At 40.9% G+C, this 26,133-nt stretch overlaps 1 protein-coding gene across 2 annotated transcripts in view; it reads left to right on the plus strand.

The window, feature by feature from the left end:
- Positions 1-26,133, plus strand: part of Exoc4 (exocyst complex component 4) — a 702,198-nt gene that overhangs the window by 471,911 nt on the left and 204,154 nt on the right. For both annotated transcript variants that reach the window (XM_021164590.2, XM_021164588.2), the window contains exon 11: positions 11,699-11,918. In XM_021164590.2, the coding sequence (XP_021020249.1) occupies positions 11,699-11,918 (220 nt within the window). The remainder of the gene's footprint in view (positions 1-11,698; positions 11,919-26,133) is intronic.

The following is a 26,133-nucleotide window of genomic DNA, read 5'->3' on the forward strand; positions in this document are numbered from 1 at the left end:
AGGAAGACTAACAGTATCATCTAACCTGGACCCCTGGGAGCTCACAGAGACTGAGCCACCAACCAAAAAGAAAACACAGGCTTGTCTGTGGCCCCCAGCACATATGTAGCAGAGGACTGCCTTGTCTGGCCACAGTGGGAGAGGACGTACCTAATCCTGTAGAAACTTGATGGCCCAGGGAAGGGAGGATACTGGGGGGGAGGGGGGAGTGAAGTGCGGGAGGGAGATGGGTGGGTTGCAGAGCAACCTCTCCGTGGCAAAGGGGAGAGGGTGATGGGGTGAACAGAAGGGGAACCTGGAAGGGGGCAACATTTATATTGTAAATAAATAAAATAATTTAATAATTTAATTTTTCATTAAATATATTGTCCTAGAAAACACATGTGATGTTATGGGATGAGAAGATGATCATGGTTGAGTTGTATTGAATCAAATAAACCAAGATAAAGATAGAAGAGTGTAAGGCTCAGGATTCAATCAATACTATGTGTCTGCGGTTCATCTCATAATTGTTTGCTGGGGATGACATTATTTTGTAGGTACTTTTTTCTTAGATTGCTGTGCATTCAGATTGGCAATTAATCAAGTAAGAGTAAACATAGAATGGGTAAACCATAATCCAAACTAAGACCATGGAACAAGGTTAGCTGCCAGATAGGCTCATTAGAGATCATTCAAGCTAGGCTTTCTAAGGCATTCATTTACTACACATAATAAAAACCCATTCTGTTAAGGAACCCTGAAAGAGAACCAGTTAGTCTGTCTGCCATATATTTTTTAAATCTTAAATTGTTTGAGAATTTAATCATGTGTATAATGTGTTTTGATCAACTGGAATCCCCCGTTCCCTCCCTTCACCTACTCCCAGCCTCGACCACCACTCTTCCTTCCCCACTTCATGTGCTCTTTTCTTTACCCACTGTAGACACTTAGTGCTGCCAGCGTGAGCATGGATGTAGAGCTAACCACTGGATTGGCACCTTTCATTGGCCACATCCCTGATGAAAAAAGAAAAAGATCCTCCCCCCCCACACCAGTATCCATTACTACCAGCTTCTTGGGGTGCCCAGGGTAGAACTTTATGTGCCCCTCCCCCACCCCATGATAGAATTTTGGGTGGTTTGATCTTATGCACATCTTGTGCATTCAGTCACAGCTGTGAGTTCACACTTGCAACAGCCTTGTCGCAACAGGTACTCACATCTCTTTTTGCTACGTGACAAATTTCCATTATTATATCCAGTAGTGATTTCTGTTACTGATACTTGAGTACTTTTCATATCAGGCCAAACTCACTGAGCTCCATATGGGAGAGCAAGGCTCAGTTTTAAGATGCTGATAAAATGCCTCGTTTTGATACATTTAACACAATGCACACATCATCTAGTTTACATGTTCCCGTATTTCTTGCACCACCTCAGTTCTCTGCTCATCTTGTTTATCCAACCATGTTTATACAACAGAACATTAAATAACCCATGCATAGTGACCACTGTCAAAAGCCATAGCCCTTAATGACCAAGACTAAATAAGCTATAATAATAATTCAATACTGTTATTTGTTAGAATATTTATTAACTGGGCACTAGTGAATTAATTAGGATGCTTCGGACATGATTCAACGGTACATTAAACATAGTTCCTGCTCTGAAGGAGCTTGATTGTGTTACCAGAGGGAAAAAACAGGTAGAACAATGAGGAGTGCTGTGACGTACTGAACTAAAGTAGTTACCACTGAAGACCAGTAAGTAACTTAGAGGTCAGGGGACATTCTACGCTTGGAATCAGTCCTTAACCAAAGGCTACAGTGGGGGGAAAAAAAGGACAATTTTGCAAATCTCTAGTCTAGCTGCTCTGCCACAACTTAGAAGATTCGGGATGCCATGAGAATACTACGTGGACGTCCTGAGAGAAAAAGCACTAGGCTTATTTTTTGTACGCATTATACACTGGAGATATATGTACACCTATGAAGTACCATAGTACCTCCAGGAAGTTGTAACTGGTAGAGTGAGGGGCTCCTCACCCTGAGTGTTATGGGGATATAGTGTTCCCTCTGTTTGCTTTAGCATTTGCGGCCATGGGTACCATAAGATACACACTCCAGATATATTGCCCAGATAAGCAAAGAGGTGAGCAGATGACCATATGTGAGCATCATACAGAGAATGTCTCTAAGTCTGGAAGCTTCTTGCATAAATAGCAAAGTTGGGAGAAAGTGATAGGTGATTTTTAAGCTTGATCCAGGGTGATTGTGATAATCGTGGTATAAATATGGAACTCATAGGAGAGAACTGTAAAAACAATCATAACTCAGCAATAAAGAGTTCTTCTAGATGAGACATAATTTGAATTATCAGGAGGAGATCCATTGAAAGTACCTAGCAGGTGATTGGGAATGCAGGTCAGGAACCTGCAGTTTAAACTGAAGATAAGATTTACTATATTTTAAGGTAAATATTTATTTTTGATATTTTAAAATGTTCTTATCGAGATCATATACTCTTTTCTATCTACTCACTATCACATACTTTAGACTTCAGTCTGAACCTGTGCCTTTGGATAGCCCACCTCAGGTGTCTTGACCCTAGAGCTGAATGTCTGAGGATTAGAAGAATGTGTTAGAACAGGCTTAAGTCGAGCACTGTCTCTGGAGCCATGCTGTCCAAGGTCAAAATTTTGCCCTATTACTTACCAGCTATTAGATCTTGAGAAAGTATCAAGTTTGATGCTGTCCTTTCTGCTTCCAACTGGCAGATATAGAAGTGTTCCATTCTGCAGCATCTAAAGGCCCATGTGACACAAAGCCCAGAGATTACACACAGCACTGCCTCTGTGCGGCGTCTCAGGGCCATCCTATGAAAATGGACACAATAGTGCAGTCCTCTTAGGGTGCCTTTAAAATTCATATTGAAGAATCCTTATGGAGAAAATTTATGGATCTCTTTGAGACAGATATGGTAAGAGCGCTGTGGCTGTAAACAGTTATGAACACTGATGTAGCAACAGATCCAGTGTCGGCCATGTTCCCCTGCATTTCATATTAGTGTCTGAAGGCCGCTGGTCTCCAGCACCAGAAGAGTGCATTAACTATGATGTTCTCACATTGCCAGGTCACGTGCAGGCTGCTTCTGCTAAATTCTTCTTGGAAATTTTTGACAGCTTTTTTCTTTATATAATAACATGAGAATGTATTTAACTTAAGTAAAATATGTTGAAGCAATAAAACAGAATCCAACCCTATCAGAATGGAAAGATTATTATCTTGCCATTGGGCTTGGCTCAGACGTCCATATAAGTGACTTATTTATTTACATCTTAAGGGGTTAAAGAAAGATTGTTTTATTTTAAGGGTTAGAGTTTAAGTCTCATTTCAATTTCTAAATTATATGCATAAAAGTTTTAACAGCTGTCATTTTAAAGAGGCTTACTTCATTTCTCCTAAAGTGCTTTTCAGTCTGCAGGGAACACTTAACCACAGTCTCAAGTCATTTGCAATACACTCATAGCAAGACTTTTGAAAGTTAAATTTGTTTGTAAGCCTGGAGAGTCCAAATTTCATAGGTAATACTCTTGTCTCCTGCTACTTAATGGTAGTTACCTCGTTTCTCCTTCAGGCCCAGGCATGAGTCTCACTCATTACAAGTCAGAGCACCCAAACCCCGTCTGATTTCATTAGTTCAGCAAATTCTCTCCTAGGGGCGTGAGCCGGGCACACAATTGGGCTGTGCAGTGATGAGCTTATTTTGTACGTTTCCCCCAGAACATCTTTATATACAAAAGGCACAGATCGTGGTTAGACTCAGCATGAACAATTACAGACTGTTGAGGGAGAGTCTCTCCCCGATGTGCCAGTGGCTCACTCCCATGAATTAAGAGGCAAATGTGCTCCAATGTGCATTAACCTTTATGGATTTTTCTTCAGTTTTCATGTTCCACTGATTTATGGTCTTAAATATGGCTGGTGCTGCTGTTTCTGAATGAGTCCTTTGTAAATCATTCCTAAATGATCTTTTCTGACTCAGATAATGCAAGTAAGTTGACTATATCTCAAACCATTTCTGCTGAGGCTTCTTCGCTTCTTTGCCCAAATTTTCTTCTAGTTTGTTCTGTCTTAAATGTTAATGTGAGAAATATCAAGTACATATGAAACATGTCTTAAGCCACAGGTGCCGGGTTGATTCTCTGTTTGCAGATCAAGTTGTTTTGGGCGTTTCTCATGGCCTTAGTTGGATTAGATTCCCAATTCTTGCCTCTCTGTACAACTGCTGTCATCTCTTTGTACAAGGATGCGCTCCTGTCTGGGAGTAAAATCATTGACTCTATTTGAGTTCTAGGTTGCTTTCCTTTTCCATACAAATCAACCATAGTAGGGATTTTAACTAGACCTTGTCCTAATAAAAGTCTACTTCAGCCGGGCTGTGGTGACACACGCCTTTAATCCCAGCACTTGGGAGGCAGAGGCAGGTGGATTTCTGAGTTTGAGGCCAGCCTGGTCTGCAAAGTGAGTTCCAGGACAGCCAGGGCTCCACAAAGAAACCCTGTCTCGAAATAAAATAAAATAAAATAAAATAAAAAAAATAAAAGTCTACTTCAGGCAGCTCTCTTCTTTCAGGTAAATAAGGGCTGCATGCCTAGAGGAGGTGCAGATGCTCTGTATTTGATAGTTTGTCTTGCTGGTCCCCGGCCCAATTCTTTAGTTGAAATGAAAGCAAAAGTGATGCGTTACAATGACATAGGATATGTGATAAGGAGGCTAGGCAGAGCAAGGGGCTTGGGATTATTGAATATATTTTTAATTAGTTTATAAATTTCCTAGATAGGAACCACATCAAAATAAAAAATATATATATTTAAAATATTGAATGAAATGTAGGCAGTAGGGTGCTCATTTCTGTATTCCAGAGAACAAATAACTTGCTGCAAGAAAACATCAGTTTTTTAAAAATGCAGGTGTCATGTATGCACAGACTTTTAAAGCCTCCATTCAATAATAATATGAAATGAAAATATCCAGTTTAGCCGGGTGTGGTGGCGCACGCCTTTAATCCCAACACTCACGAAGCAGAGGCAGGTGGATTTCTGAGTTCGAGGCCAGCCTGGTCTACAAAGTAAGTTCCAGGACAGCCAGGGCTATACAAAGAAACCCTGTCTCGAAAAACCAAAAAAATAAAAAAATTTAAAAAAATAAAGAAAAAAAAAGGAAAATATCCAGTTTAATATTTACAAACACACAATTACCAGTACTAAATTTAGGAAAGGAGATCCGAGTTTTAACCTTGCAGTGAAAATTAGTCATGTACACTCACCCTTTGCTTTATGTTGTTCCTGTTTTACAGCCTTTGGTTCAGGAGGCTTATTTGGAGAACAGTTTTCAAAATCCTATAATTAGATACTCCACACACAGCATTATGCAGCGCCTTCCCTTTGACTCTCATTGTCTCCTTTTCCCCTGCACAGATGCACCTGTAGTTTGTGTTTACATGCTCATCATGAGAAAGTCTGGGAGTCCCCATGTGACAGCACTGCCAGAGATTAGATAACACCCCTTCCCCAGGGTTCCGTCTGTGTTCTACCTAAACTCTGAAATAAAGTCTTTGCATTCCTAATGGGATTCTATTGACACCATAAAGTACTCAGTGTTTTGTTTTGTTTTGTTTGTTTGTTTTTTGTTTGTTTTACTCCCATAAAGGTAACGAGTCTTAATGGGACTTTTGATGATTCTTCTCTAGCTCTTGCTTCATGTTCAACAGACCATTTTTTTAAATGCTTATTGGTAGGGAAAACAAACAAACAAAAAAACAGACAATGTTTTGGGGATTTGGGGACAGGGGAATAGGAAATAAAATATAAAGTTGCCCACAAAAAAAAAAAATCAGGAGCTATGTAAGATATTTGTACTTGTTAAAATAACTCACTAGAAACAGAATGAAAGTGTCCATTGTGGGGTTATCTGGACTAATGTTCCTTAACGGATGTTTGATTTAATAATGTGATCATTCCTGTGACAGACCGAGTTTATGCTACTCTGTGGAAGGCATGGGGAAAGTAGTGTGAACAGCCATATTGCCCAAGAGGGAGGCAGAGTGACAGCTGATTTAGAGAAGACCCCATTGACCGGGGCGTGGTGGGGGTAAGGGGTGGAATTCACCTCTTCTTAATTGTTCACTGGATCCTCTAATCTGAACTCTTGACTGAAGGGCACTGTTTGTCAGGCAGATTCCATCCTGGTTTCAAGAACTATGGTTTGAGATCAAAAGATGGCGTTTCTTTGCTCTGTATCTTATTCAGTATATTTCTTCCAAGAGTCTGCTGTGTGCACATGTGGGCTTGTAGGAAGCACTTGATACTTTGCTTCAGGCCACATGGAAGTTTTGGTCATCCTGTACTTTGTTTGTTTGCAAAGGATTCAGCCTTCCTCTAAGTATCAGTGTGTCCTGCTAGCTCTCCCCACCCTCACACTCGCACACGGGGAGCACTACCTACTGTTAGAGCCGCAGCCACACTTACCCAGCACTAGCTGCATGGTGGAACAGTCTTTCTTTCTGTCATTCTAGCCAAAGCAAGCACAGGTCACTCATGTATTTGCATATTTTAATGTTTAAAAAAGTATGCATATTAAGGGATATGTAGCATGATACAGATGTCTAACACAAACTAAACATATAGGATTGCCCTTCACATGTTTACTTTGTTTGTGGTAAAAAATACTTAAAATTGTATTGTGTGCTTTCCATATATACCAGGCATTAACTTTTGTCTCCATCTGTACAGTACATCTCCTGGGTTTATTTCTTGTGTCTAACTGAACTTGGTATCCTTTGATGAACATATTCCCACCACTGTCCTGACTGATAACCACCATTCCTCCCATTTCCTTACTAAAGAAGAGTCTGAGAACAGCCTTTAATTTTTAATTCTCCCATGTTTCATGCTTTCTGCTCAGATCCCTCAAAGCTGTGAGAGCAGATTTGGAAACATGTTGAGTGAATTCCCTCAAGTTAAAATGGCAACATCAACCTAGAGGTGCCGCTGGAGATGGATGTGTATGCTGTAGGGAATGAGTGGTTTCTATTCAAGAGAGATGGCTCACTGAAAGGGATGGGGGCCCTCCACCAGAGCTGGAGGTGGCCATCTCATGGTTTCAGGACATCAAAGACAAACACATCTCCAGAGAAAGAAAATGTGGCTAATTTAAGATTTCTTTCACTCTGAGAACAGGCCTGACTAGCTAAAAGCGTGTGTGTACAGTTGGTAAAGACTTTGAAAGGAAAATGTCAGTACTTATGTTAAGAAAACTCCTTCTAGTCCTTCTAATGGGAGCAAATGGGACCCTAAAGTCTTTCTCGTCTGTTCAGTAGCAGATAGAGGAACAACAGCAGTTTCCTCCGGCCCAAGAGGACCAGAATGCCCTTGGTAGGGTTCCTCTGCAAGTTCGATGGAGTCAGAAACATTGACTGGCTATATGGAATTTGGATGGCTTAAATTGTGGCTGTAACTAACGGGTTTTGTCCCTCACTCCCAGGCCTTCTTCTACTCACCTTCTTTTAAAGATTCACGAGGTTTTCTCTTCCCTGTCTCTGTTGAAATAAGTCTTCTTTCAATTTCTCATTGTTTTCCAGAATCCCTCGAGTCTCTGTTGTCATTGTAATAACCTGAAATATTCACTACCATTTACTTCCACATACACAAAGGCAGGTGGAGGCAGAGGATGGGGCAGGGGAGGTGCACAATCGATGCAATAGCAAGATTATCTGTAGTAAGTGCATTTATTGAGTCAGTTATAGGCTTAGCAACAAAACTTAAGGAATTAAACTTTAAATATGGTCTAATTAGAAAGTAATTTGCAAAGATTAGTCTGTGATATATGTAGGCAATTTAAATTTTTTCTAATTCAATTTTAATCTAGTTAGCTAACCCTTCAGTTTGTAATAAACATTTTTTAAGACTAACTATTGAAAATTTTCATTCCCACTTGTAAGACTTCAACTCATTCCACCTCCTTGAGACACCTGTTGGGGTTCTCATGGCGATACTCCATAATAAAATGAGAATATATAGTTTGCGTAAAGTTCTTATATACTATCAAATGGACATTGACCTTCACTTCCTTTTCATTCTTTTTTTTTAATTGGATATTTTCTTTATTTACATTTAAAATGTTATCCCCTTTCCTGGTTTCCCCCTCGGGAAACCCACTATCCCATCCATCCTCCCCCTGCTTCTATGAGGGTGTTCACCCACCCACCCACTCCTGCCTCCCCGCCCTGGCATTCCCTTACATAGGGGTATCAAGCCTTCCCAGGACCAAGGACCTCTCCTCCCATTAATGTCTAATAAGACCATTCTCTGCTACATATGCTGTTGGAGCCATGGGTAGCTCTGGGGGTACTGGTTGGTTGATATTGTTGTTTCTCCTATGGGGCTACAAACCCCTTCAGCTCTTTCAGTTCTTTCTTTTTTTTTTTTTTTTTTTTTTTAAGATTTATTTATTATATGTAAGTACACTGTAGCTGTCTTCAGACACTCCAGAAGAGGGCGCCAGATCTCGTTGCAGATGGTTGTGCGCCACCATGTGGTTGCTGGGATTTGAACTCTGGACCTTCAGAAGAACAGTCGGGTGCTCTTACCCACTGAGCCATCTCACCAGCCCCTCAGTTCTTTCTCTAACTCCTCCATTGGACACCCTGTGCTCAGTCCAATGGTTGGCTAGGAGCATCCACCTCTATATTTGTCAGGCACTGACAGAGCCTCTCAGGAGACAGCTATGTCAGGCTCCTGCCAGCAAGCACTTGTTGGCATCCACAACAGTGTCTGGGTTTGGTGATGATACATGGGATGGATCCCCAAGTGGGGCAGTCTCTGGATGATCTTTCTTTCAGTCTCTGCTCCACATTTTGTCTCTGTATCTCCTCTTGTGTGTATTTTGTTCCCCTTTCTAAGAAGAACCAAAGTATCCACACTTTGGTCTTCCTTCTTCTTGAGCTTCATGTGGTCTGTAAATTGTATCTTGGGTATTCTGAGCTTCTGGGCTAATATCCACTTACCAGTGAGTGCATACCATGTGTGTTCTTTTGTGATTGGGTTACCTCATTCAGGATGATATCCTCCAGGTCCATCCATTTGGCTGTGAATTTCATAAATTCATTGATTTAATAGCTGAGTAGTACTCCATTGTGTAAATGTACCACATTTTCTGTATCCATTCTTCTGTTGAGGGGCATCTGGGTTCTTTCCAGCTTCTGGCTATTATAAATAAGGCTGCTATGAACATAGTGGAGCATGTGTCCTTCTTACCTGTTGGAACATCTTCTAGATATATGCCCAGGAGAGGTATAGCTGGGTCCTCAGGTAGTACTATGTCCAATTTTCTGAGGAACTGCCAAATTGATTTCCAGAGTGTTTGTACATGCTTGCAATCCCAACAACAATGGAGAAGTGTTCCTCTTAATCCACATCCTCGCCAGCCTCTACTGTCACCTGAGTTTTTGATCTTAGCCATTCTGACTGGGAATTTTCATATCCATATATTTAAAGCCTTTTCATTTGGAGAGCAGACACAGGTACACAGCATTCTGGCATGTACTAGTCTGTTCTTTCATTTTCATCTAATTGATCAACATTAAGGGGATTTTTTGTCCTTAGCTTTTGGAAGTATTTCCCAGGAGTGGTGTTTCTGGGTAGAAAGGAAATCCACGTGTGGTTTTCAGTAATACTGCAACCATGTGCTCTGGGTTGCTTTCCCTTGCATCGGTGCCAGTGGAAGACACCTCCTTCCCCTCCCACACACATCAACACATGGTGTTTTCTCACCTCTGGGATGTGGCCTGTCACATAGGCTCAAAAGTCAGGATGCTGGAGTTCCTTGTGATTGTGTCATTATGAAGTTGCGGTTTTTCCTCCCTCGTGAATTTTGCTTCCTCACCCTCAAGGCTCGAGTCCTCCTTCTGACCACTTCTCTTTAAGGTCTTTGGGGGTTTCTAGACAGCATTTTTCATATAAGTTGAAAATGTGTTTGACCAGTTATATGCTCCTTTTTTTTTTTGTCTTGACTTTCTTTTTCTTCTCCTTTCTGAACATTCATTTTGTTCTTTGTGTAACATTGTGTAATGTACTTTGTGTAACATTGTGGAACTGTAAAAATGGCCATGTAAGGAAACAATGCAAGCTATTCTTAATTAGTTTGTGTTTTCTAGAAAGTTCTGTCAGAACATTAAAAACTCTTACTGTCCCTTGTAAACGTATGTGGAAATTAAAAGCAACAAAACTACAGTCTAAACTATGCTCAGTAGCTGGCATCTTGGAAGTACACTTAAAGTGATTTTAAGATATCCAAATGGACTTGAGTGGTGCTTCTGGCTCTGCATCATGCACTTTGTGCATCTGCATGTGCATCTCTTCTGTGCTTAGCAAACGTTTGTGGTTCTCTGTTTTAGTCAACTGTGAGCGTCTTATCCACCTCTTTCCCTTGCTATCACTGCCTCCAGGAGTTCCCAGCAGTACTTGCTCTGTCTGCTGAACCATCCCTCTTTATCCTTGGCCCTCTTTCCTATCACAGCCAATTTCTGGGTTTATATTGAGAAGTTTTATTTTCGTTACATGTGTTTCTGGATTGGCAGTGTCAAAACTGTGTGGTTGTGTATTTCTTCTATAACATTATTTATATCCAGTTCTCTTTTCACTTCTGGTATCATCTCGTTTAGTTTTCTTCCTGAATTTTATCTGTATTACCCAATTATTTTGGCTATCTGCTTTTTATAAAATTCCATATGGCCTTTTTACTTGGTGACAAGAAGACAACATAACCACAAGCTTTAGTTCTGTATATGAACTAAATAGGCAGCCCACAATGGCCATTTGCAGTAGAATGGAAAGAAGTGATTGTTTACTGGCCACACTGCACAACAGCTATTTATAAGCAGAATTCTGTTAGGATAACATCATAGTTTGGCTTTATGTAGTTACATTGAATAGATGATGTTAACTATATTGTGGTTCTATAAGATTTAAGCTATGTTGTTGGGGGCTGGTATTACTTAACTGAACTATTATAGTAAATGTATATACTACATATATATTAAATTTATATATAATAAACCATTGAAAGCAAGGCTACCTCTACAGAAAATTGAAAACAATAATATATATTCATCTGTGAGTTAAGAACAACTGTTAATGTTCTGATATATATACCATAAATTTTTGAATAAAATAAATAAAACATTAAAAATAAAGTTGAAATTCTCCTTTGTCTTCCAGTTCCTATTCTTTCCCATTCTCAGCCTGCAAACTCGGGATCATTGTAAATGAAAGAGACTCATATTTCTCACAAACTATACATAAGCAATTTCAATGAGAAATGGGCACTATTTGTGAGTCTGCCCTCTAATTTGTCCTATAATTTTGTTTTCTTCTCATCATACTTTTCCTTTGACTCCTATAGTCTAATTTCTTTTGAGAATTAATCAAAGTATTTTGCTACACCCCGCATAGAAATCATGCTTTTCTGTTCCATTCTCTTTCATTTAATTAGTAAAATAACTTATCTTTTAAAAAATTGAAACTTGTATTGAGATGCATTGATGTCCTTGCTGTCTCCATGGAAACAGCCTGAGCCCAAAGATACTAATGTGTGCGATGTCGTATTTATGTTTTTCTGATCTATTTAAACACCTTTTTTTCTCTGTTTGTCTTCCAGATTTATTCAGGAGATTGAGCATGCCCTGGGACTTGGCCCTGCCAAACAGTGTCCTCTTCGAGAGTTTCTCACCGAGTATATCAAGAGCATCTTCCTTAATCAGGTCCTGGCTGAGATCAACAAGGAGATTGAAGGCGTCACCAAAACCTCAGACCCCTTGAAGATCCTAGCTAATGCAGACACCATGAAGGTTCTGGGAGTGCAGAGGCCTCTTCTACAGGTAGTCAGGAAGACCTGCTCTTTCCTAATTGTTTAAAGTGTATTGTGCATGTCTGTTCTTCTGTGTATCATGTGTGTGCCTTTTGCCTGCAGAGGCCACAACAGGGTCTTGAATCTCCTGAAACAAATGATTGTAAGCCATATGAAATGGGTGTTGAGGATCAAGCCTAGGTCCCCTAGAAGACCATCCAGTGTTCTTCATCACTGAACTATCTTCTCCAGCTCCAAAATTACTGTCCTTTCATCACCATTTATGACTTGGGAAGAGTCATAACTTTAGAAAAGAGGAAGAATTACCATTTGGTTCTATATCCAACAGGGCCAACATAAGAGGAAGTAACTTAAGCAGACATACTGAGTCTCACTGACATTCAGACAACTTTTTACTATTTATCTAGAATCTGTCCTTGAAAGAATTGGTTTTTCACTGGTGAATGCATCCCAGAGTAAGACTAGCAAGAATGAAATTAGGTACCCTATGTAACCCCACTTACAGGTGGGAAGTCAGTTCTCTGAACTGTGTTTTTAGGTAGTTCATGTAAATAACTAGACTAGCTCAGAGAATTTAAACCAATAAAGCTGGTGTTAAAATGCAGATCATTTATTCAAGTAGTAATTTTGTTCATACTGAACATTTTACTTAAAGATATGATGTCTGGGCCATAAAAATTATCTGACAATAGATATTTTTATTTCATAGGCCTGTGGTATACATTTTATATACATTTCGTTTATGGAATGATAATAAATAGAAAATGAAAGCAAGTCATGAGTTTGAGTTGTGGATATATTTTGACAGTAACATTAATCTTGCTTCAAAAAGAACAGTGATCAAGGTGTGGTAAATCACACCATTGATTCCAGCAGAGGCAGGTGAATCTCTGTAATTTTGAGGCCATCCTGATCCACACAGTGAGTTTCAGACCAGCCCAGGGTTACATAGTGAGACTCTTTGTCTCAAGAAAAGAACAGAGAACAAACACATTGTTCCATAAATTACACCATATGAGGAGCTCAGGGTAAAGAAGGTTTACGCTCTTCAGCAATGCTATACACGGAGCGGTCATACTTGCTTCAGTCGTCTCTTTGGCTGTGCTACCTAGCTAGGTAAAGTCTGTGCATTAGAATTAGGAGGCATGCTAGAACTTTCTCAAGGGTTGTCTAATTATAATCAAATTCTGTGATAATAGATAAGGGGAGTTGTTGGTGTGCACTGTCTGTCATGTTAGACATGCTCTTGGTGAGTGCGGAGAGGGGGAGGGGTGTCACAGCTGTGTGTCCACTGTTCCCTCTCCCTTCTAGATTGCTGTGCCACTAATAAGACATGAATCTCAATGAATGTCTCATGTCAACTGGAAGGTTTTTTTTCTCAAACTGCTACCTATCCAGGTCCTTTGTTCCAATTCTTCCCTCCCCTTTCCCCATGTATGCTGAGGCCAACCCTTATGGGCTGTGCCACTATGGCCATCTTACCAAGTGGGTTCTACTGGGAGGGAGCAGCAGCAGGAAAGAGAAGGTTGGAGAAGAAGGAGGCTGAGTAGCTCCTTTCTCGTACTTTGGGCGATGAAGCTTCATCAATAGCTGTAGCTCAACTCTGTCTGGGCTCTGAGCACAGTTTCTCCTCCTCGCACCTTGCCTTCTGCTATTACTAGTCTCTGATTCCTCACCATCCCTAGCACCTTGTCTCAACACTGACCATACGTCTGTGAGTTAGTTCTTTGTTAATGTTCCTTCATTTGAACTAAAGACTCGCCTTATTAAACATGGCCATTTTCAGCTTAAATAGCAAATGCATGTTGAGTCTCATAACCACATACTGCGCTGTGTACACTGCCAGATAAATGTCACCTCCGGGAAGTCCATGATGCACCTGTCAGATCATAGTCAAACTTGTCACCCACCATTTTGTATTAGTAACTGTGTCTTTTGTCCTTAAAACCAATTATTCCAGTCTGAGTGAGGTCAGAACTCTACTTGACCTGTTTTCCTTCTGACCTCTCACACAAGTGAGGAAATCTTAAGACCAAAGCCATTCTAGCTATTAACCTCCAAGTTCATACTCAGAGCTAAGATACTGCCTTTGGTATATGGTTATGGTCTTACCTCCTTTTGTACATCAAAACTGCATATTTTTGGAGATGCAAAGTAGTGATGAAATGGTTATTAAATCTGTCTTCTGTTCTCTGAAAAATGAGGTTTCCATCCTGAAAAATTCTCTTTCTTTATAGCAATTGCAAAATTCTTCTAACATGATTGCCCATACTAAAATGTTTGTTTCTTAAGGGTATCCTCATGTCTACTGGTTAATTGTATTTCTAATTAAATGTAAGTGTAGTTAAATATGGGAAAATGTGTTAAGTAGGTCTAAAACATACTAACCAAGAGTGTGAGACATATTAGTAAGGGAGTCAGGAGCAATACATGAGAGACACAGGTGGGCAAAGTTCTCAGTTACATGAAGCGTAAAGAAGTCCCTCTGCGGTGCTGTTCTCGGGGCGTAGCACAGAGGAGAGCATGTGGTCTTCCCCTGAGGCAGCTTCCATGTCACTGGTCATCAGCCCAGTTGGGTTTTCCCGGGAGAAGGATGGACAGCAGTCTCATCACGGCTTTCATGCATTTGTGGACAGGCAAGTGAAGTGCGTGCTCCTCTGGGAGGAGAAACATGGCATCGGAGCAGCCCAGGCACCATCTCATGAGGAGACACATCTGGGGTGCTGAGATGCACTGGCACTGGTGACTTTACTTTTCATGGTCATTCCATGGAGGGAAGAAAGGACGTCAGTAGGAAAGAATCAAGCTCCATTTTGGGGGTGAAATATTGTGCTAGATGTGGCCCTCAAATGGCATAACCCAGCAGGATGAGCAGGCATGACAAAAGTAATATCGCGCATCATTGCAGCCAGCACATTAGCCGTGTTGACTAGGAGCCAGCCCTCTACCAAGTGCTTTCTGTTCACTGGCTTATATGTGCTTTGGTTGTATGGCAGGAACTTCTTCGATGATCTTATGATAATGACATGGGAAACAATGGAATTAAATTACCTACCCCGAGTCCTCTGGCTAGCAAAGGGAAGAGTGGTCCTGGGCCCTGTGTTCTACAACAGCTTCCAAATCATAGTCTGAGGACTATGGTTGTCTGCAAGCTACCTATCTCTGTGCCATCAGACACAGGTTTGAGAATGAACATTTAGACACTTTGATTGTTCTTAGCCCTTTGACACTGTCTGGGAATCTAATGAATTAGGACTTATATCATATATATTTCTAGGTTTTGAATTTCTTTTTCTAGTAACTCATTCTTATTGTATCTTGTGAAAGTGTATATTCACAACAGATTGTGGGGATACTGGGCTGTTGCCATAGTTAGAGGAACATTGCTCCAAATCCTTTACTGTCCCACACTGCCTCCCAGAGAGTGAAGGAAAGGACCATCTGCCTTAGCTCTAAAGCACTTACAGCAGACAGAGAGCTTGGATAGTTGTTACCATTGCTTCTCTTCTGGTTCCAGAATAGACTTAGAATAACTAGGATATTTAATAATATTTATAAAAATGGCATTTGCACATGTGGTAGACACACAGGCCTTGGTGCATGTGTCGAGATCAGATGACAACTTGCCAAGTTCCTTCTCTCCTTCCAACATGTGAGCTGTGAAGATCAAATCCAGGTCATTGGCTGGTCCTCAAATTCAGTATTTAATAAATGGATGAACAAATGGGTAGATGTAAATAATGCTTTCATTACTGCAAAGACATATGTCCTTAATGGTACAAAATCCCTAATCTTGAGTTTCAAAACCAACATATTGCTAAATTAAAATGCTCTGATGTTCCGATGTAAGGGCAGGATTAGGTTTGACTCATCTAGCCTTCTAAGAGTTTGACACTATTTTTCCTGCAAAAAATGGCCTCAACTCTTGCAATGCTAAGCCTGTTGATTGGAGTTAAACTAAGGAGGTCTCGTAGGGAAAATTCCTCATTTTTCCTAAGCCATATTATGGCTGTATAGTTTTGAGGCTTCACGATCATCGTGCTGGACATGGAATTTGAGGCTCGTTTATTTGAGGACATTGAGGTGATCCAGAGATTTCTATTCTATAGAATAGACATGAGGGAAGAGGTCAAACTCTGGTTCAATTTTAGTTCTCTTATGTATTGTTGTTTGCTAATGTAGATGTTCTTTGATGTTTGCTTGTTTGTTTTTTAACTGACAGTAACAATATTTCATATTTCTTATTCTTACCTATGAATGCTGAATGGGAGGGCACCATCCGATCAGAGATCCAAAGACATCTCCTCTCCCATCACACTGCTATATCTTTGCCTTTATTAGTAGCTAAAGAGCTATCTGTAGGCATCAGACCTCTGACTTAGACTGCACTTGTATGATGTCACCATCTGAGTGTCTGTGTATTTGTGTTTGAAAATCAGTGCCCTAGACTCGTGCAGCTCACCTGGGAACTTGTGAGAACCAGACTCCCAAACTTTATACCAGGGTTGAAGTAGCCCTGCACATGACTTTAATATAATCTAAGGTTGAAGAAGCAACTTTCAGTGTCGCCATGCCCAGCCTTAGGGTGAGGTGTTTCCAGACCTAATGCTGTGTGTGCTTATGTGGTGAGCAACCATAGTCATGTTAAGGAAATATTCTACATTGTTTCATGCTGACCCAGACATTGAAAAAAAAAACAAACCACTATTTCCCACAGTGGCAAAAGCTTTTTCCTAGTCTAGCACATTTCCAAATTTTACAGCGTGCTTTCCCAGGACAGGAGCCCACGTTTTCTGACTCAGGAAGGGCAATATGAGACAGAAGCAGCTTCTCCAGCTGAGGCTCAGGCTCAAATTCCCTATCACTGGAGGAACAAACATAAGCTGTGTGAGTAACACAGTAAGCCATCTTGAACATTTAAAGCATATTATATTTTCCTCACTGCCCCAGCATTTGCCAGAGTCACTTCTGAAAAGTTAAATAGCTACAGTCTGCCTGCAAACAGCAAACTCTCACCTCCTCCTCAGCCAGCCACACTTCCCACTCCCACCTGCTGGCTTAGAGCAGTGATTCTCAGGAACATGACCCATCCAAGTCACCCAGGAAGATTCCTAAAAGTACCCCTGCCCACACGCCATCAGTTGGCCAGGCGTGAGGGACTCCCTGCAAGATGCCCAGATGATCTCAGCATTCATCCAGGATCAGCACCACTTCTCTGAAGATTGCTGCTGCTTATAATCAGTGATTTCCCTGAGAGGGAGAACCTGGTTATTGCTGAGGCATTTACTCTAGTCAAGTCTGTAATAGAGTGCTCAACTTTATATTGGGAACCAAGCTTTATACATAAGCTCTGAAATCGCATACAAATGAATTCCAGCCATATCACTTAATAGCTTCTTTACTGTGACCAAATTATTTAGCCTCTCGATACCTATTTCTTTCCTGGAAAATAGAAATTATAATTTTGGGGGCCTAGGAACATAATAATGGTTAAGTGGGATAATGACTGTAAAACATACTCCACCTCCTTCCTCATACCACATGAGACTAGTCTCAGCACTGAGCACTCTAAGTCAGTTCCTGTCTGCTCCGTAGCTCTCCCTTCTATGGCTTTCTGACCTCTGTCACTGCTCTTTCACATCCTGCTATCTCCCACTGGATCTTCAGGCTGCTTTCCTTTTCCCACCAACCTGCATTCACTCTAACACACACCCAGTGACTTTGCTAGTGCCCCTATACCCTAGCCTGACAGCAGGCAAGAGCAGCTGCTGTAGCTCCACCGTGTCCTGTTCCCGGAACCCCTCTGCTGGCTGGAGATCAGTAGCAGCATGTGGTGCTCATAGCTCTGAGAGTCAGTGGATTTGTTTCCTAGGGCCACAAAAGCAGGGTAACACAACAATGGCTTGAAACAAAAGAAGCCAATTCTGTGGGGCCAGCAAGATAGCTAGGAAAGTAAGGGTATTTGCTACCAAAACTGATGACACCAGAGTTCAGTCTCTAGAACCCAAGGGGAAAAAGTGACTCCTGCAAGTTGTCCTTGGGCTTCTATACAAGCACTGTACTATACATATGTGTGTACATGTGCAAATACACAGTAAACAGACAGACAAACAAATCAATAAATATTTGAAAACTTTAAATAGTTTACTCCATCACTGTTATAGGTATCAGAATCTGCAATTCTTCCAAGGCTCTAGAGGGGACCCTTTCTGGAGGATATTGCTGTTCTTGTTCAAGAAACAACTCTGGTTTCTTGAACCAGAGTTCCTTAGCATAACCTTTCCCTGTCCCTGTCATTTGTCTGACTCCCATAAGGACACTTTCAGTAGATTTAAGGCCATCCTAATCTTGTATATTTCTATCCCAAGTTTTAATTTCATCTGCAAAGAACCTGTTTTCAAGTTAGGTCACGTTATGACGTTCCGTGTAGATGTGGGCTGAGAGGTACACAACTCAGTCCTCTACCTAGCCATGGGAATCAGTGAGGAAGTATTGCTGTTAAAGCAAATACCCAGGATGGTCTGAATTGTAGGAGGCTACAGGGTTACAAGTGAACATTACTGATAGGTGGATAGGTGCAGGAATCCCAGTCAAGCCATGGTAGATACGGCTGCTTTCAGTATAATTATTTGCTGGAGATAATTACACTGATGCCCAAACGTATTACCTTCCCAGATAGAGCAGAACGCTGCCAGTAACCGTTTCTGTTTTCCCAGGGAGTTATGGAGAGCAGCAACAGCATATTGTTTCATCAGATGAGATCGTGTTACTACTATGAAGAATGTTGCCTTGGAGTGGCATTTGATCACAGCCAGTGTTGCCGTTCACTACTCCACTCTCTGGTACAGGAGATGCAGCTTTATTAGTGTAAATAGATTAGCTCCATTTAAGGTCTGCTGGAAGTCATCATGAAAATCATTAAGTTGAAAAGAGGCCTGATCAATTGGTCCCCCACCCCCAAGCTCTTAGAGATGGCTCTAATGTCCTCACCAAAAAAAACAAAAAAACCTAGGGTTTAAAACACAAAGCATTTTGGAATCCAATCTCATTCTTTGGTGTGCATCTGTACCTAAAGAAACAAACCACTTACACTTTTTGTTTTCTTTGGGTTTTATTCCCAATAATTTATTTATTCACAAACAGTGATGCTTGGCCTTTTCACAACAAGTAGAAGCCTCAATTAAGCAACTTTTTGTGGCGATTTTGACTTTATCCAGAGAGTCTGGGTACCAGGAGTCCCTGTGTTCTTGTCTTTGGATTGTTACCTCACCTGTTTGCTGCCAGCATACTTACCTGAGCAATTCAAACCTTTTTTTACTAATGGGGACTTGCAATCTCCTTGCCTTTACCTGGGTTCCCATTTCATTTTTAATCCAGTTATGCTTTTTGTATAGTGTTACCCCTATTGCTGGCTTAGATATCTCTTTTTAAAATTAATTTTATTTGTAATTCATTTTTTACACTTCATATTCCATTCCCTGCCCCTCCCCTCCCACCCTCCAACTGTTCCACATCCCACACCTCCTCCCCACCACACCCTGTCTCCACATGGATGCCCTCACCCTCCACCCCATCTGACCTCTAAACTCCCTGGGGCCTCCAGTCTCTTGAGGGTTAGGTGCATCATCTCTGAATGAACACAGACCCGGAAGTCCTCTACTGTATGTGTGTTGGGGGCCTCATATCAGCTGGTATATGCTGTCTGTTTGGTGGTCCAGTATTTGAAAGATCTTGGGGCTCCAGATTAATTAAGACTGCTGGTCCTCCTATAGGATCACCCTTCTCCTCAAATTCTCTCAGCCTTCCCTAATTCAACAGGGGTCAGCTGCTTCTGTCCATTGGTTGGGTGCACATATCAGCAGCATCTGACTCTTTGAGCTGCTTGGTGGGTCTTTCAGAGGGCAGTCATGATAGGTCCCTGTATATCATTTCTGCTGATTCTTCAGGTCTCTCTTTGTAAGTAATTATTATTAAGTTTCCTTGTGGTAAGGTGGTGACAGCCTAAAATGCATGAGTCTGGTGTCACCAATGAGAAAGAGTTTCAGGGACACCTGCCCAGGGGTCCCTCTCCTCATCTACAGGATGAGAAGGACACTGGCCCAAGCTACCATTAGACAAGGAGGGAAGTATCATGGGCATGATGTGTCCAACAGGGCTTGAGGAAGTCTCCACATACTGAGACATTTCACAACAGCAATCATTGCTTCACTTACATAGTCCCTTCATTCTGATAAGCATGGAGGAGACTGGTTCTTAGCCAGGTCCTGTAGAAATAGGCCCTATTAAAGGAAAAGTGTCATTTATTGTGCTGGTTGCTTTTCTCATCTCTGTTACTAATCAACTGAAGGAGGAAGACGTTTAGGTGAGAAGGACATATTTTAGCTCCTGACTTCAGAGTCCATCATGGTGAGGAAGGCAGAAATAGGCTGCTGCCCACATAGTGCTGGCATTCACGAAACAAGACAAGAGTCAGGGCCTGCCTGTCACCCTCAAATCTAGCCCCTGTATCCCTATGTCGTCTAGCAGCAGGGCTCCATGTCAGAAAGGTTTCATTAAACTCATGGAACAGTACTGCCAGCTGGGGCGTTTCCATTCAGACACATCACTAGCACCTCCAGCGCTGTTTCATACATTGTTAAACCATCAACTTGAGAACGTGAGAACCAATAAACTATTTTTGAATAATTTATGAAAATATTTTAAGCACCTAAAAGCTAAAAGCAAGTCCCTTGAACATCCACATTCTCCACAGCCAAAATTCTACCATTATCCTTCTCCCATATTGGTTTTATAGCATACATGAGCCTGCACATTCCAATTACCCTTCAGCTAATCTATCAGTGCAGCTCTAACTCGTGACTGTTGACATGGTGTTACTCAGAGAACATTAAAAATGGGAATGTGGAGCCGGGTGTGGTGGCACACGCCTTTAATCCCAGCACTCAGGAGGCAGAGGCAGGCGAATTTCTGAGTTCGAGGCCAGCCTGGTCTACAAAGTGAGTTCCAGGACAGCCAGGGCTATACAGAGAAACCCTGTCTCGAAAAACCAAAAAAATAAAAAAATAAAAATGGGAATGTGTGGGTGCCAGAGTGAGTGAGAGCATCACTGCTTTCTTTGAAGCCCTCACTTGTTGGAAGCACCAGTCTAAAAGGTACCTTTAAATATTGTCATGAAACATGAAATTGGCCAGTTCACATTAGTTTGAAGGTAGGCCCTTTATGAATATTATATGATAAAGGAACTTGTTTTCATCTGCATTAATTCAGGTGGCTATGATTTGAGTGAGAAACGGTTTTATACACAGGCAGACCACACTCACTCTGTGAGCAACTATGTATGCCTGTCTTAAAGGTTTGGTCTCATCTCTGAAGGATAAAAGATTACATTCTGGATTGCTTGTTTGTTTGTTTGCTTGTTTGTTTGTTTTAGTGACGTTTTTGGTTAATGGGTCTTTAGAAATCCTCCTGCAAAATGAAAAAATAATAGTTATATTTAAACTAATTTCTATAGAGTATAGATAGTAATGCAAAGAGGCTAGAAATAAACATTTATTAGGGTTTTTTCCTTTTGTCTCACCAAAAAAAAAAAGTATAATTACCCCTATATGTATTTTATAGGGATCCTTAGTTATTTCAAATTTTTATTTTAGGAGACCCATCTCATAGGTTATAGGCTCATTTAAAAATAAAATAATAAAATTCAAAGCAGCAAGCTAGCAGCTTTCATCATGACAGGGCCTGCATGGGAAGTAATTACGGCTGCCTTTGCCTGAAATATATTTGACTTTATGTGCTAACAAAGGCATCTTCAGATTTATTTCTTTTCCTTAAATGTTAGAGAAGGGGAAGGGCATCTGAGAAAAAGAAACTGGGAAGAAAGCAAGCTGGCTCAACAGCCCAAGCAAATGATAGCTATCATTCTCAGGAGGGAATTGCTGATCTGGCAAGATTCCTGGTAGCAGCCAGATGAGTAGAGACAGAGAACTGCTGTACTTAGGGAATTTTCGAGGTTCTTATCCTAAGTAATGTTTGTCCTGTCTGTATGTTGCCACTCTGGCTTAGGGACATTCTAGTGAGAAAGTGAAGACAAACAAGACTATCTCCACTTGAAAGTTAAATGGCCCTTTAAAGATTAACCGTTCAAGGAAAGCAGCTGGTCTTCTTCGTGCTTTTCAAGGTTCCTACTCAACTTGTCTGTACATAATATTGGTGTGAGCATCTACAGTGGGCTGGGGAAATCTGGTCCATTGCCTGTGACAAGAATGACAGAATTCAGTTGAGTAATTCCCCTGTGTTAAAAGGCTATTGAAACTAAATGTCAATATTTATTAAATCCTTGCTCTGTGCCAAACTTATGGTCTCATCTCTGAGTGTCTTGGGACAGATGGAGAGGGAGTACCAGTTGTGATGGTTTAGAAGCCAGGCACTGCACAGGGTGAAGAGAGGCACTGGGGGCCTTAAGAATCAAGAGAAATGTTGGGTAAGAAGGATTCTGCATTGTTGTTGGATGTGTGTATATGGAGAAGACAGGAGAAAGTATCCTGAAAAGGGGACACAAGATTCTCAGTGATCTGAAAGGATAAAGTAACTATGCAGAAGTGGAAGGAGAATGAGAAACAAGGTTAGACACAGCACCCCAGAGGCCATCTTGGGACCAGCTTCCTGTTGACATTTGACAGGGAAACTGAAAGGCTTTAGGGAATGCAGATCCTCAAGGGCAAGCCCTTTGAAGAAGACTGTGACTTTAAGTCAGAGACCTGGCATCACAGAGGCAGCTGAAGTAGGGACCTCGTCACACTGAGCTAGACTGTCTCCTGTGAATGTTTTGTTTGCTCGAGACTGAAGCTTGGAACAAGGGCCTCAGAACTGCCTAAGATAGGTGAACCCAGGCTTAGTGTTTGAGGTTACTCCTTTGATGGATTGCCGTAATTGGCCAAACAAACTCAACAAACTGATTTCCTGGAATATACATTACAGGTTTTCATTCCTTTGCCACAAAGGCCTCACAGGCCAGAGCTCCTCATCACCTCTGCCCACAGGAGCCACCATCAGCCAGGGCACATCCGAGTTGCTAAAAGATTAAGCTGTATATTTCTCATTCAATTTCTCATTCGTTCTTTTTAGACCCACACAAGCTCTGTCAGTTGGAAATCCTGCCCTGGGGAATAGACAACCCATACCTAGCTCATTAACAAGTTATCTACGTCATTGTGTCCTTTTTAGACTGTGAATATTAGGAATAAAGTCTTTTGAGAAGAAAAAAATCATCTCAGCTTCTATTTGGTTTCTCTTTCTTTTTCTTCCCCACCTCAATCTTCTTTTACCCCTCATGGTTACAGCTATTCCCATGATGGATGGCCCTATCTGTGGAGTCCAGAATACCGTGGGTATTCACTTGCAAATATGTACAAATTCAAATTCAGATAACTGCACTTAAATGAGCCGTTCCCTACCTCCGCTCATTGGGTGGACCCAGCACTTCTCTCTGCCTGATTTCCACTATAAGAGCTTAATTGCTTTCCCCCTTTTATTCCAAGAGGCATTTCTGAATTGGTTGTCCTCTTGGCTATTTCAAGGTCAAGGTTGCCTATCAGGTACTTGCAGAAATGCTTTGGTGAATTTGTTTGCTGTGTTTCTATGGCTTTCAAAGCTGTACCAGGGCAAGCAACCTGAACAGAGTAAGGGCTGAACTGTGCTAATTTCTTTCCATTTCCCAACCAAAGTTGCTCTTTTCTTTCATCCTTTCCAATTCTGCCATAGACCAGTAGAAATTTTTAGCACATAGTAGGGTCACACTGAATGAATAAATGGAATTGCCAGCAGTGTTGTCAAAAGATGTACAAAAGCAAACTCACATTATTTTTCAAGTGAGACACCATTATATTTTAAAATAAATTTTCTTTCTGAAATTTTCCTCACAGAAAAGATGTAAGGACAGTGCAGGTCTCCTGAGGTTTCTTGCTGTCCATAACCATGGCAGTTTAATTTTTATTTTTTGATGTTTTATTTCTTTTTATTATTTTTTTTTCAATTTTTATGTAAGTATATATTAGTACACTAAGCATGTTCCCCCTGAAACCTCCTTCCCCAGCCTTTTCTTGTCCCCCTGATGGTGTCCTTTGTTCCCTTGGACACTTCTTTCACGTCTTATGTGCATACATGATAATGTATAGCGTATAAAATCTAAGAGCTGCAAGTGAGAATATATGCAATGCTTGACTTTCTGAGACTGGCTTATGTCACTCTAATGTGATTATCTCCAGTTGCATCCATTTCCCCACCAATGGCACTCATCTTTATGGCTGGAAACATTCCTTTGTGCATATACACCACACGTTTATAAATCCATTCCTCTGTTGCTGACCCCTACTTTGTTCCATCACTTAGCGGTTACTGCAGTGACTGTTGATGTACAAGTGTCTCAGTGCTATGTTGATTGCACAGTATGTAAATGCACAGAAGTGGTGTATGTATACTTCACGTGGTGATGGTGAAGTATCTTGTAGACTCTCCTACAAAGTGTGCTTGCTGGTTGTTTCTCCTGACTTCATGAGAATTGTGTGGTTTTGGACATCTCAGATCTTCTGATGGGACCCATCACTATTGATGTGAAACCATGACTGCTGGTCTGAGACCCTGAGTGCCTGTCAGGGTCTTTTGCTACCACGTTATCATCCCCAACCCAGTTTTGTCATACTTCATACACTATCCTGAGTCCCCATGGTATCCTGTTTAAAAAGCAACCATTACATGCATTGGCATTTAATCTTTGTGTTGCAAAGTTTTGTATGTATGACAAACGCATAGTATCCCGTGCCTACCATTTTGAAAGGACCAAGGCAATTCGAGTGACAATAATGGTAGGGGGCAAAGTGAGCACAGGAAAGCCATCCTTACCAACCGAGCAAGAGATTCACTAGCAGAAGATATCAAAGATTTGATATGTAGCATGTAAATAAGCTAAAGATTTTATTTTTCATGAGCAAAATTTTTAAAATAAGTTGTAATTTATAAAACCATTGTTTAGTTGTTGAGAATTGTCTTAATCAGTCACTGTGTTGCTATTTTTTAATCTTGTATGAGTGAATATAAAGCTTATATATTTGCTTAAAATGCATTTAAATTATTTAAATGATTAGTTATATATTTATAATGCCTACTTTTCTGCAGAAAATCTGATTGTTTCTTAAAAATCATTATAAGTGACTGACTTGAGCTATTTTTCTTTTTTTCTCAACTAGTTAAATCTAGATGGAAAGTAAGCTAATTGGCTCGTGGAACTATTGACTAGATTTACCTCATGAGTATTAACCAAAGCAGATCTTGTGCCTGTGAAGAAACAATCAATTTCCCTATAGCAGCTTAGCAAATGCAGATGCTTCAAGCAATAGCAAAAAGAAAGGGGAGCGGCTATTTTGATCGGTTTCTTCTTTCTTTTATGACCTGGACTTAAGAGTCACAGGCAGACTTACCTCTATGGTAGAAATATAATAGATCAGACAGGCACTATTGTGACCTCAAGCATATACATGAGACAAGTCATTTACTTTTATAAGTATATAATATATAACATTGTCTAAAATAGTTTTTATATAATTAATTTGAATTATGAGTTTTCCCAGTACAATTTGGTGTATGCTTACATAAAGATTTGACTTTAATAGAACTTTTGAGGCTGGCATGTGCCTTAGAAAATAATCCATCTGCATCCCTTGAGCCAGGCCCCACATATGAGCCTTGTCTCAAGTGACATCTAGAAATGACGGCTATAACAGAGGCTCTGGGTCCCCTCCTTCTGGCTTGCTCTCTGTATTCTGCTTGTGGTATTCGTTTAAAATGTTGCTTTGGTTAGTTGAGTGATTTACTTTCCGTGGAGTTTAATAGTACTTGGACTTTTTTGTTTCTCCATTAGTTAATTAATTTGTTTATCCATTTTACATCCTGATCTCTCTCTCTCTCTCTCTCTCTCTCACACACACACACACACACACACACACACACACACACACACACACACGCCTCCCAGTCCTCCTCTCACATAGCCCCTCCCCCCGCACTTGGACTTTTACTGTAAGAACGGTATTTTGTTCTTTTGAACTGCAGAGAAGTGGCATCCTTAACTACCATTCTTACAGAATGACTTTGCCTTTTGATCCTTTCGCTAGGCAGAGCACGTTTCACTCCACAACCAAATAACAAGCATCCCTCTCCTAATTTGTGGTTTT

The sequence above is a fragment of the Mus caroli genome, chromosome 6, assembly GCF_900094665.2.
Source record: "Mus caroli chromosome 6, CAROLI_EIJ_v1.1, whole genome shotgun sequence".
Classification (NCBI taxonomy): domain Eukaryota; kingdom Metazoa; phylum Chordata; class Mammalia; order Rodentia; family Muridae; genus Mus; species Mus caroli.